Source organism: Zalophus californianus, chromosome 3, assembly GCF_009762305.2.
Source record: "Zalophus californianus isolate mZalCal1 chromosome 3, mZalCal1.pri.v2, whole genome shotgun sequence".
Classification (NCBI taxonomy): Eukaryota; Metazoa; Chordata; class Mammalia; order Carnivora; family Otariidae; genus Zalophus; species Zalophus californianus.
The window spans coordinates 16,522,313-16,536,542 of record NC_045597.1 but is presented as its reverse complement, the minus strand read 5'-3'; the positions used below and the strand labels follow the sequence as shown (position 1 = coordinate 16,536,542).

At 37.1% G+C, this 14,230-nt stretch overlaps 1 protein-coding gene across 1 annotated transcript in view; it reads left to right on the top strand.

The window, feature by feature from the left end:
- Positions 1-14,230, top strand: part of GPC6 (glypican 6) — a 1,077,716-nt gene that overhangs the window by 529,400 nt on the left and 534,086 nt on the right. Inside the window, exon 3 of the mRNA XM_027590888.2 lies at positions 10,446-10,837. Coding sequence (XP_027446689.1) covers positions 10,446-10,837 — 392 coding nt within the window. The remainder of the gene's footprint in view (positions 1-10,445; positions 10,838-14,230) is intronic.

The window sequence follows — 14,230 nt, the reverse complement described above, 5'->3', positions numbered from 1 at the left end:
CTTTTTTGACCTCTGTTTCCCCAAATGCAGATGATAATAATCACTATCTCATAGGGCTGCTGATAAGATTAAATTAGTAAACATATGAGAAGTCCTTGGAATAGTAGCTAACTCATACTCAGTGCTTGGGAAGTGTTAGCTTTTAAATATTTTAAAAGCATAATTTTATATATAATGTAATATTTTACAGTGTGAATATATCCTTCCTTAAGGATTTTTAAGTTGTTTCCCTTTTCTGCTAATGTAAATAATAAGAGGAATATTTTTGTACATAAATCTTTAAACTTATCTTTGTAATTGAACTATTTCCTTTTATTAGTGTTCTTTTCTACTGTGGCATCCTGCATTTCACTTTTTCTTAAAAAAAATAATAATAAATTGGGGCTCCTGGGTGGCCCAGTCGGTTAAGCATCTGACTATTGATTTCGGCTCAGGTCATAATCTCACGGTCGTGGGATCAAGCCCAGCTCTGGGCTCCACACTGGGCGTGGAACCTACTTAACATTCTCTCTCCCTCTCTGCCCCCCCCCCTTCTCGGGTATGCACGTGCTCTCTCTCTCTCAAAGTAAATAAGTAAATAGATAAATAAATACTTAAGTAATAAATATTACAGTAGTTAAGATTCTTCTTGTACAAAATATAAAGACAAGTCGAAAAGCAAAGGTGGCATATAGCAGAATATATTGATACATTATTATTCAATTTATTTTTTAAAAACTCATACTTGGTACTGACTTTTGCTTTCATTTTAATTTAGACATCTCTTGAGCATACATGGTAAACTTGTTGTTCCAGGACTTTTTCTATCTTTTCAGCATAGCAGGTTTTTCATGGACCCAAAAGGATGTAACTTAACAATTCAACGTTAAATTTGGCTATAATACTTCCATTACAAATTTTATATTTAATTGTGCTTTCACAACTCAGAATTTCCCAGTACACCTCATGTCTTCCTTCTGTGTTATGTACTTAAATCTACATTATGTACTTAAACCCTAGTTACTCTGGAGCTGGTAGGCATTCCCTTTCCCTTTGGCTTTAATTAGCTCGGGTGTTATCAGACTCTATTCCTTTCTCTTCCCAGGCTGCACCCTTCCTTGCTCATCATGGGATAAGCTTATTATCCTGTTATCAAAGAAGAGGGTGCCTAGGGAGTGAGTGTTAGGTGCTGGAAAAGGACCAAGGGATGCAGGGAAAAGGCAAAGAGACTAACACACTCTTATCCCCCAAGACCACAGCCCGTGCACCTCACTTACTTTCCACATTTTGACCGATGGTGTGCTTTTCTTCCAGAGACCAGAACATGGGACTGAGAAAAGAGAAAAGGGAGCATAGTGAAGGATGGGAAGAAGAAGAGAATCGGGGCTGATGTGTAATATAACTCCTCCCTCCATCATCAGTCCTCCTTCCCTGTTCATATATCCACCACCAGGCACTGACTAAAATGAAAGTATTGGAGAATAGAAAAATGCTGCACATTGAGATCACATGGGGAGCTTGAAGATGTCCTGATACCTGGATCCTACTCCCGAGATTATCATTTCATTAGTCTGGAAAGCAACCTGGCCACCAGGATTCTTTTAAGTGAATTTAATGGGCAACCAAGGGCGAGAACCACCTAATTCTCTGAAAAAGAGAAGTCAGTTTCATTTGACTGTTCTTCCTTACTCTCCTTAAGCACCTGCACAATCTCTTGTTGCAGTAACACCAGGTCCTTATCACTGACTTCTCACCTACATATTAGCTTTGGCCCCACTTCCCAGAGTCCACCCCTGGTTATTTGGTATTGGCAGATTTTTTCCCACCCCTGGCACAAGTAGGCAGGTGAAGAAATAAGAGGAGCTGGACAAAGAACTGGATTCGTGAATGGAAAAATAGATGCTCCAAATTTGGAAACCTAAAAAAACAAACCCTTGTTTTGTTTTGTTTTGTTTTCAGTTAAGGCAAATAAAAAGTTGGAAGTGATTTTAAAATCTATAATTTTGGTGCCTAATGGGTTAAACACACTGTGCGTCATGTCATCTCTGAAAGAAAAATGAGTTGTGGGCAAGGCCTAAAGGCGTTATCTGTAGACCAAGACAAAGGAGCTGTGCAGTGAGGAAAGTGAACTCGGGAAGCATCTCAGCTTTTAATTTCATATGCATTGCTTAGGGTGAGATGGAAACACCCTCTGCAGTCTCAAAACAGTTGTTTGCTTTTGGCAGCAACTGTCAGCAGATTTCAAATTTAATTCACGATTCCCAGAATTAATAGTTTGTCTATACCACCTTGTGAACATAAATGGCCTAATCAGTCTTTCACACTTAAACGGTATCTTCTGGAGAAATAACCTACCAAGAAATAAAACATTTATCAATCTAATGTGTAAAGGATCACTAAGTATAGGGAAAAAAAAGTTTAACCTTGGGAAATGTGTGGTCAGGCCAACAATTTCTATAAACTGCCTTATTGCTTCAAATCTCCCCATATCAACCAATTACATAGGGGCTGCTTTCCAGGGAACTTTCCTTTTGAAACTGAATTACACCCCTGAATCTGAAAAGTCTGGAATTTATTCTCTTCAGGTGACTTAATTTAGTAGTATTAAATGGAAGGACTTTGCGAGGTATTGATTATTTTTAACAAACACTCATAATGACTTTTCATTAAAATTTTCTTCATGGAAAAGTCTAATTGATTAGATCAGATGCATTGGAAAAATATAAAGTGGTGATGTCCAATTGACCTAAGTACTGCATTTAAAAAGGCATTATTATATCCTTGGTTTTCTTGATTGATTGGTCAGAAGTATTTCCCTAGACCCCTTATGTTTTCACTTATTTAAGACCTAATTTATAAGAGTTTCCAAAACACAATGGGAGTAATATAATAAAAATAACCTTTGGATTAACATAGTGAGCAGTTTTTGAATTATGTATTGTAATATTTTTGATAGCAGATATATTTATTATTTTCTAAAAATAATTCTTCTAGATTTATGGTAAGCATTGTATTTTGGTATAGGGCCTTGTAAAATGTTAAAAGATCGTTTAAATTTCTATTTTTATTACTTACCATAAAGAGAAAGTTAAAATGGAAAATTATGAAATTATTTTTATAATTTTATTGGTGGTTTTTCTTTTCTGTTCCTTTTTCATTTTATACTGTCTGTTTTATATGCCGGGTTTACTGTGGGATTTTCTCCTCATGAAAATGTCCAGGGGCTCATTAAACCACAACATTAGAAAAATTTAGGGGTGTCTACTCTAAAATCACTGAAGTCACCTAAATCCTCTAAATCATTAAAGTGATTTAAGAATTTACTTTTGGATTTTAATTACCTTGCAAGGGAATATAAAGAGATGAATGGGCTGCAGGGTTGTCAAAGCAAATTTTAACATATAAGAACACTATGTCTGAAACTAGTGATGTCCTATGTGTTGGCGAATTGAATTTAAGTAAAAAAATAATGGAGAAAAGGAACTTTTATTCTACTACTTAGAGATAACAGACTAATAATTAAATTGTCTTCCCACGTACAAGAAATTAAAGGCATAATACATTTTGTTGAATTAATTTTCTCCAAACATTTCACTTACAGTTCTGACCCTTTATGCCAGGGATTGGCAAAATTTTTCTGTAAAGGCATGGATAGTAAATATTTGGGGTATTTTGAACCACATAAAGTCGCTGTTGGTAATTCCTCTCTGTTAACATTGGCATTTTATTGTATTTTATTCAAACAGTTAAATGTATAGGTGAATGAATGTGTTCATGGATGTGTATACTTGATAATGTACACATATGATAAAATAATATATACAATATATGTGTGCATATATCAGAAATGAGAGACATATTTAGTCAAATAATTTTAGCCTCCTTTTGTGTGCCACTGTTCTATGCCCGATAGCTGTAATCCCAGGATCTGTGAGTAGTTTTCTTCTACTAGAAGCTACCCCTTTGAGGAAGATATACCAACCTGAGGGATATGAGGATGCCCTCCAGTCTCAGTTATCTACGTGAACTAATTGGTATTAGTGGAAAAAGTCATCACACATGAAAATTATTTGTAATAAATAGTTTAGATTTGACTTTAGAATGCATTTTGCAATTTTTATTTATATATGGTTTTACTCAGTATCCTCAGAATTAATTTGAATTAATCATTCAAATCCCAGTGTGAGAGTTTGCCTTACAAAAAACTACAAAGCCACCCCACTTTCTTGTTCTTTCTTAGAATTCATCCTTTCTCCTAAGGTTTGGAGCTCTGGGTGGCATGCTAGTTGAATGGTCTAGGGCAACTTGCTTATTTCTGAGTCTCAGTTTCCTCATCTGCAAACTAGGTCTACCAATATCTGATTTGCATAAAGTATGCATAAATCCCATAACACCATGCCTTATGTAGTGTGTGATGCTCATTATATATCAGGTAACTGTTTCAGTTCTATCTCTAGCTAGGTTTGAAATTACCATGATGGTAATTTGATCATTTCAAATCCATTTGTCCTCTTCATTTAAGGTTTGGTATCTTGACTTTCCTCCAAAATTGTAACAGATGCAAATGGAAATAATGAAGATATTATGTTACCATATTGATCGCATTTTAAAACAGTTTGTGATGGGGGTGGGGAGCTCTTACTTATCTGACAGAAACTTGGTTAAATAATCCCTCAAACAGGAAAGATATGGATTACTATTATTAGAATCACTTTGAAATTATATAGCCTATTGATTCCTGGGATGAACTGACTGAGTAAATCATATTGCTTATTAGAATAAATTTAATCTATAGAAACATACATATACACACACAGCAAAAAAGTATGAATTAAGAGATAAAGAAGTCATAAATAATAAAAGAATTTTTGCTTACAGAAACATTGTCTCATAATAGGCTCTCTTTTTGAACCATTTGTTATTTTGAAAATAATTTGATATAATTTCAACCTCATAATTTTTAAAAATGTATACTGAGGGTTTCCGTTTCTTACAGAAAAACACAAACGATATTTAGGAAAAACTGCTAAGACAATATAATAGAATATCTATTATAGATTCAAAAGCGGCTTGGGAGTTCATTCAAACATAGCATGCAGGGCATTGCTTAGGTGAAGGATGCAAGAAAACTTGAATGCAGTCAGCGTGGTGAGATCACAAGCTATGAGGTCAAGGTCCAGCAGGGCTAGCAGCAGGAGAGGCAGTAATGAAGCCAAGCAAAGCATGGCTCGGGACTGAGAGAGCGGTGTCAGAGAGGAAGTGAGGCTCTGGTAAGGCAGTCTTGATAAGGAACATATTTTTGGAGAGGGGCCGTGAGGCCTTCTAGGTAGAGATGCACAGGAACTTGGAGCATGGGCGAATATGAATGTTTGTGTCTGTTTCACTGTACAAGAGTTTGGAGGATGTCAGGATGCCATATCAGTTATGTCCTGCTCTACAATGGCCTGTAGCATCTCTCTCCCTCTAACGTGGGCCCATGAAGTTATATCATTATCTAAGAAGAGCCCAGATCAGATAGAATCAAGGTACATTTCACTGGACGCTCATGTTCCTCCATCTATTTATTCACTCACTAGTCACCACTTTCTAAAGCCCTGCCATATAATGGGCACCAGACATGGAATTGGTAATATTGGCCACCAACAATCTAACCCACGAGTATAATGTGTATTTCAGCTGCTTTCACTGAGAACACAGATCCTCAAGTTTATCTCGAAAATAAATTGTAGGGCTGTTTCTCTAAATGTTCTGGTCTTTTCTCTGAATGTTTTCATATCCTATTTTTAGACCTCTGGAATTTATCAGTAGGAAGGTAACTCTCCAGGGTGGATTAAGAGTGATTTTTGTCTCCCCAAGGGACGTTTGGTAATGTCTGGAGATGTGTTTGGTTGTCAGTACTGGGGGAAGGATGTGCTGTTGACAGTGAGTAGATAGAGGTCAACAATGCTGAGGTCGAGACCCCCCGATATAGAGGACCACATCCAACTGTCCTTGCCATGGAAGCTACAGTGTGCCAATGGTGACACTTCATGTGGCAAGGACTCTCTGAGCAACCCCAGTGTTTACCTCTTCTCATAGGGTCTCACCTCCGGAGAGTTGGAAGAGATATGCCATTCAGGGACCATGTATTCTCACCCTCAAAGTCTAGCATAGAAGAGAGTAAATGGCGCTATGGTTCTTCTTCCACGAATGCTCCTCATTAACTCAGCATTTTCCTGGTGGTCCTGTCTGGTTATTATGTAAGCAAGGAGTAAAAAAGAAATCATCTCATAAGATGTGCCTGAACACTGACAGGTGTATGGAGAATGAGGAAAGACACCACTATTGACTTGTCCTTGAAAAAGGCATGGGGCGGGACAAGAGGGGGCAGGGTCGTAGCTTTATTGTGTCTGTGAATCATAACCCTTACTGGACATCAGCTTTCCCAACCATTTTACCCTCCAGGACAGCTCCTCTGGGTCTTTCCTTAACCAGACCTTGGACACTGGGCTGACTGAACCGATTTAACATGCTTTTGTGGAGGGGAGGGGAGAAAAGAAGAGATTAGGAGAGAAATACACTCAACATGAATATGTGGGTTTAATGAAGCAAACTTAGGATACCCGCTTCCCATGGCAGGACAGGTGCTATCGGTTACCAAGTATAGAAATACCATCTCCACTGACTGGAGACCAAAGCCTCTACAGTCATTGGGTTTTGTGATCACACGAATTTACACCACCATCTTGAAGCACTCATTTCAAACAAGCTTTCAATGAGAAGTGTTTTGGAAAGCAGGAGAGTAGGAAAATGCTACAATTTCTAGGTAAATGTCGTACAGCACTTAATCCAATCTTCACGCACAGTCCGCCTGTGATGGCATTGACAAGACATCTCCAGATTGATTGGGCAAAACTTTTGCCGTTTCCGTGGACTGCAGATTCCTCGAGAGCCTCTTGTCTGCCTTTCCCCTCTTGCTGGCACCTCCCTTCGGCCCTGTGTGCACCTTACATTTTGATCCATTCATTCGGCGGCTTCATTTGAAGCCTTTCTCGGGTATCCTCAGGGCAACTTTTGGCTCCTTGGAGTTGATTTTTGCCCCTTCAGAGGCTTCTCCAAGCGATCAGGCAGCATGCAGACTTCTTTTTTTGCCTTTGGAACAGTGGTGGTTTTTATCTACAAGATTGTTCCCCCACTTAAAGCAATCTCCCCTGCAGCTAACAGCTGTCTGCATCCAGATCTCCCCTCTAGGTGAATAAAATCCTTCCAGAGGCTAATGCTGGCTGGAAAAAGTGCTTCTGTGCATCTAAGAAGCATAACAGAGCCCTAAGCAACAACCTTTGATGTATATTTCGTCAATGGGGAAGAGAAGAAGATCAAAAACATTTTTTCTACCAAACTGTTTCTTGCAGATGAAAATTTTTGTTGACTCAAGGCTTTACCCAATGTGAGGTTTGTCCTCACCGATTAAATGAAGCCTGGATTGAGATCGTTTTTTCCCTACATTGCTCTTCAATTTCGTTCTCTGTGCTGTGTGGGCATAATACTTCATCAGCAAAGTGGGTCCAATAACTGTCTTCCAAATCTCTATCTTGTTTGGTTTGCTGAGAAACAATTTTCATCCAAGCATAAAATACTTTGTTCAAAGAGTCAACCTTCAAAAGGTGGAATTCTAAGTCTGTGAGCAAGCAGACTAAAAATGAAATGAGAGTACTTATTTTTGGAGGACATTAGTTTTGCCTCAGTACCTTGGATCCCCATCTTTCATAAGATCTAAGATCAATGTACCTTAAGGTAGCAACATTTGTCATAATTGCCTGATACATTAGCATCTTTCAATACCAAATATTAACTTTGACTGTGAGATCACTAAACCATATAATGATTTTGAACAAGGAATAATAACTTGACTTTTGAGGACCAGTGAAGCTAATAGCAAACTTTGGAGACAATGACATACCCTTAGACAGAATTTAAGCTTAGAATCTAATGAAAAGTTTCTTAAGCCCTATTTATTGAAAGATGAGAACTTGGTTTCATTATTCAGTTCTGAATACTAATTTAGGCATACAGAAGCAAACCACAAGGCACAATAAGTGAGCAGTTTGTTTTTAACCATTCAGCCTCAAAGCAGGCATAAGTCTAATATTTCATGTTCCCTGTATCAGGAGGGGAAGAGCCTAAGGAATGTTACTTTCAGTAAAAGCAAAAAATAAAAAATAAAAATTTCATCCTCATAGAGAAGCATTTATACCCCCAGTCTTTGCAGAGCAGTGAGAATGAGAAGATTTTTTTTTTTACTTTTTTTTTAAGCTCTTTGAAAATCCAGACCACACTATTGATTACTAACTATTCATTGCTGAAGGCAGTACTCTGTATTCAATAAATTAGGCTTTAATTCCTGAGTCCAACAAAATAATTGACCTCAAAAAGAAGATAAATGAATAGGCTGTCCTGAGCTCATGATTAGAATCCACTTTCCAGTCTCATTATATTAGTATTTTTCAATTCAGTGATTTTTCCATTCTTTTTTAGTTTCGTTCACAATCTATAACACCTTTCACCCTGCTCCTCTATGAACAAGGCCAAGCTATTTCCATTTTTGGTTTCAAGAATGAAAGGTTTTAATATGGCATTTTTATACTTTAGTATTAATATTGATCATTTAATATCATTTCCATTTTAGGACAGACTAGGTAACTAATATTTCTGAAAAATTCTGAAATGTTCTTGATTGCATAAAATCCTATATAACATAGACATCAAGCATACAGAAATATTTTGATTAATTGATCCTTTGAAAACTTTGAAAAATTTACTCTATTTGCATCAATGCCGATTTTCCTTACTGAGTCCTTGAAGATTAGGGAGGTTTAATAACATTTATCCTGATTTTACATTTGAGAAAATTTAAGATAAGAAATATTTTGTCGCTTGAACAAGATCACACAGGGTTTATAAACCATGACTTAGGAAATCCCTCACTTTTTACTGCCACTATAGCAACAGAAGTCCTATATTTAGGAAAGTATATTCTTTCATAGTAAAAAGGTAAACATGTGAATAGAGTCCTTTTTAAGGTTTGATGCTTTGGTTTGTTTCATTTAAAAACAACTATAAAATAATCCTTATTATTGTACAGGCACCATCTAACGATTGCAACAGTGGTTCAATGTTATATTATTCAGAATTGAAGTGGCTAAATCAAGGTCTTCTGATAAAGCAGAAGTGAGGTGTGGCTTCCAAGGAATCTGTAGAGAGATTCATGTCTTCTTTCCTTCTGTGTCTCAGGAGCAAACCCCCCAGAGTTCCAGAAAAAAAGATACTATTTGTTTGTTTGCTTGTTTTTGTTTGTATTCCTACTGGGATTCCTTGAGGTGTCCTGGCCTTGCTTTGTCCTTGCATTAGCTGAGAGGGGACATGGTATCAGAGAGCAAAGAGAATTATGACAGGTAAAAAAGGATCCCTCTGATGTTGGGAACCTGGATTTATAAACTCGGACACATTATCTCTTCTTAGCCTTTTCTCTACCCCAAATTACATTCTCCAAATGGGATAAGACTTGAGCTTACTCTCCTGAGGCTCATCTGTGCAAATGGATAGGTGTCCTTACATACATGAAGTAGGTCTTGAAGAATGTCCTCATATGAGGCCCAAAGAGGCTAACAGTACCCAGTGACATTAATTTCCAATTTCTTGCATCCTATAAGTGAGTCCACTAATATTCAAGTTCTGCTGCAGGATAGCAGAGTTCTTGGTGTACTCTTTTTCAGTTAGAACTTCTTAGGCAGAAGGCCCTATGTTTTATTCAAATTCTATAAAATGATAGTTTATATTTATAATGATAATGCAAAGTACTTCATAACTTTCTGATTCATTATGGCAAGCTAAATTACGTTCATTAGAGCTTTGGTATTAAGTGAATTTAATTGCATTATGAGTCTCTTAACACTGATAATTGATTGCTATATATAGCAACTACAGAGTCCAAAATATTGCACTAATTTAAATATCCCATTTATGAACTATTCCAAATAACAGCAATTTAATAGAATTTAATGTTAGAACAGATTTGTAAACAGGCTGGAGCAAAAGTTTTTATCAGTATGCATTAGTTATTATGTTAATGACAATACTTTGCAACATATTTTGATTTGAGTTTATATCAAATTAAGATTTCCTAAAATTTAACAATAAATGAAAGAAGAACCCAGCTACTTTGGAGGAGTAGTAAATGGTATACTCCTAAAGTTAACGAATGCTCTTTCAAGTGGAAATCATGTGGTGTTGTTTTCTTTGACTCATGGAAGATCATAGATGTAGGGCAAAACTTACGTAAAATATTATCACCGGTTCATTGATACTTAATCACAGGATATATTTTTGTATGAAAAGGACCTTTAGAAACCATTGTTTCTAAGTTAAGTAGATGCATTGGGCATTCTAGATCTTACCAGTTTATGACCGTGTTCTTGTTTTCTTTGCAGAATTTTTCCGAGAGCTCCTGGAGAATGCAGAAAAGTCACTGAATGATATGTTTGTACGGACCTACGGAATGCTGTACATGCAGAATTCAGAAGTGTTCCAGGACCTTTTCACGGAGCTGAAAAGATATTATACCGGGGGCAATGTAAATCTGGAGGAGATGCTCAATGACTTCTGGGCTCGGCTCCTGGAACGTATGTTCCAGCTGATAAACCCACAGTATCACTTCAGCGAGGACTACCTGGAATGTGTGAGCAAATACACAGACCAGCTGAAGCCCTTTGGAGATGTACCCCGGAAACTGAAAATTCAGGTCACCCGCGCCTTCATTGCTGCCCGGACTTTTGTCCAGGGGCTAACTGTGGGCAGAGAAGTTGCAAACCGAGTTTCCAAGGTAATTGAAAATCTGCTGTCTTTCTAATTGGCCTTCCTCTTTTGCTCTGTTTTTAAACAACTGTTTAAAAAAAAAAAAAAACAAGGTAAAAGTTCTCCCTTACAGCAGTCCTTGCTCTTAGAGAAATCAGATAAAATGTCAAGGTTTAATTCTGGTTTTTTTTTTCTTACTTTGTGTGAGAGAGACAAGATTTCAATCCATTCCATGTTTGGAACATAATGTCAATATTTATCAGCGATATAGCAGAGAAGCTTTTATCAGGAATGGTGCGGAAACAGGTGTTTTGTAACCATGACCACTTGGCACTTGTGATCAGAGTTTTCAGAACGATAAATAGTCATGAAACAGTCCATCCGGAGGTTATAATCCTTGAGGAAGTCACAAGGCGATAGTCTTCCTGAGGTCTGCAAGTAGAGACAAGCTGCTGTTCAGGACACCAGCTCCCCCCATTTCTTCTTCTTTATCACTCTTGTGAAAGTGGCCAAATTCCTTAGTAGTGGAGGAAGATCCCTTTGCCTAACACCTGTAGAACTGGATTAGGGAGGAATAAGGAATACAAAGTATAGATTCTGGCTGAGAATTCCTTTTGTTATCCATTAGCTTTGTAATTCAATGCCATGTATTGCATTGGGCCTAAAAGCAGGATAAATCGCTAATACACATCATGCCTTTCCTTGAGGATGTCTCTAAACCTTTAATGCAAGGGGTCTTTCTCCACTGCTTGCTTTAAACATAGACTGTTTCCTGTGTATAGGATATTTGCCTTGTGTTTAAATTCTTCCTTGACATTCAACTGTTCTTATGAATTGGGCTTGCCCATTTATGAGGTTAACCCAACAAATAAACTGAAAGATGGTTTACTCTAAGAGGTAAAGTAAAAACAATAGCTAACAGGAATCTGGTATTATGTCGCCTAAAAAGGTCATATTTGTACAAAGATTAATGACAAAAACTACTTTCTTATTGCAGGGCTGTGACAAAGAGCCACATATTTCTCAAAACTATTGGTACCGTCCTACCATGTTTCTTTTTGCTCCACTTTGATGTCCTCAGTATTTACATCTTGCATAAAAACTGTGTATACCCTTAAAAAATGTTTCTCCATGGCACTATTTATAAATTTCATAGCAATCCATTTTTAAATTACCTGTTCCTACCCAGTTTATGTGAGCATATGGAAAGACTATTTTCAAGAAGGCTCTAAAAAGGTAATCACATGGGACTTAATAGGATAAAGGACATATTATTCTGATGTAAAAATCAATGTTTTTTTTTAAATTGAAAATCAACAATATTCTAGATACCAAAGGAACTAGAGCCCCAAAAGTGGATTAATAAGGGATGAACCAGGTGGAATAGCAGGAGGAAATGTGATCATCTGGGAAAAATCTGTAAAATATAGAGAAGTACAAAAAATAAATATGTATCCCATATATTCTTGAACAGATAGCTTTTTTGTTAAAAAAAAAAAGTAGCTTTAGTTACAGTGCCTTCATATTGAAGTCTTTGCTTTTGTTGAAGAATGAAACACACAACCAGCTTTTAAAACAACACAAGGTAAGAAATTCAAACCAGGAACTGATTGATGTATGCAACATCCTTGATTGTTTACTTGGATTCTGGCTGAGTGTGAATAATGTTTAGAAGTCTATATTTTGGCCTGGGGATGTGCTGGTGCGATAAGAGTGTTTTCTAGCAAAGTATTTAAAAAGCCTCAGGGGAAGCTGCTGCCGATTCTCAGAAGGTGGCATTAACAACTGCCCAGAACTGGCACCTCCCTTTTAATCATTCCCTGACTGTTCAGTGGGAGGTCCTTGTAGATCAAAATCAAATCTACTAGTCTTTCTGGCATGAAGGTTGACATCATGGAGCATCCACCAATGGGGTATGACTTTTCATTTTTTTTCCAAACATGATGAGGAGGAACACTGAGATCATGCTTCTCCTGATCCCTGCAGGGTCAACATTCATTTGCTGAGCAACTGCTGTGGGTCTGTGATGTCGTTTGTGGTATGGAATCATGGAATGTTGACTGTTGGAATGTTGACTGTTCTGTGCAGATATTGGCTTGTCTGGCCTGAGTTTCAAGAGCCCTAATCTACACAAATCATAAATCCCATGCTGACATCTGGGCACCACCTTCTAGTAGAAAGATAAACAGAAAGAGAGAGAGATACAGATAGAGATATGTGGTTTAAAAGATGCTGAGCATTTTTTTTTTCTAAAATACTTTATGACTCAGGGAGTTAAGCATTTTTATCAATGAACTTTCTCACCTAACGATTACCAGATGGTCTATAGCTGACTAAACCAGAAATAGATCTACTAGGATTATTAGTGTGCTGATAATTTTCAGCACCCAAAGTATTTTTTTGTAGTAAGAATAAAATATTACAGGGCTAAATATATAAAAAGGAAAAGCAAGAATGGTGTTGGAGGTATAAGCCCTTCCTAAATCTGAAACCTCCCTGTGGTCCATTACTTGAGTAATTTAGAGTTGGTGAAATGATTGCAGAAGAGGGAAGGAATTCAAGGCAGAATTCCCAACTGGAGATCAACAAACTAGGTTATCTCCTGCATCTTAGTTTGGAGAATACTTTTTTTCTTTCAGTTTCTCTTTTCTCTTTCAGTGGCTTCTTAAATCTTGGGGAAGATGTCATTAATAGCTTCTAATTAATTGTTTTGACTGAAAAATTTATCTCTTTGGCAAAACACAGCCATTTGACGCAAATGTTTTGACATGATATCATAGGGAATTTCCTTTACCAGAAAAATGGAGGAATACTTTGTAGGTATCGACACAATTATTTCTTTAAATTTATGTTTGCCACATTATAGATAAAAGTCTTGTCTTCTTCTAGGCACTGAATGGAGCTACTTAATTTTAAGTAACTGTAACTGGAGATCTGGTTCTTAGAAGTATTAAATGATTTGGAGTGAGTATCTGTGGTCAATTAGCCAGGATTCATTTTCTCTTTGAATGGCTATATTTTTCCGAGCACCAAGTGTTGACAAAATAAGATTTGGTAACTTGCATCCTTTATTGGTGGAAGGATAAGTGGACATGCTCACTTTGGATAGCAATTGGAAAATAACTCCTACCATTGAACAAGTACTTATCCTAAAGCTGCTGTTCTACCCCTGGAGTGGACCAGGGAGGCATGTACATGTATGTATAGGTAGATATGTGAAAGAATGTTAATAGCAGCACTGTTTGCAATAACATGAAAAGTAAAAAGATCACAGACGTCCCATCTGCGTACATCATGAGCTCTTTACACCCTGAAATCCTATGGGGCATTGAAAATAAGTGAACTATAGCCACACTTGTAGATGAATCACAGAAACCTCATTTTGAGAGAAAAAAAAATCACCAAGCATACAGACAATATA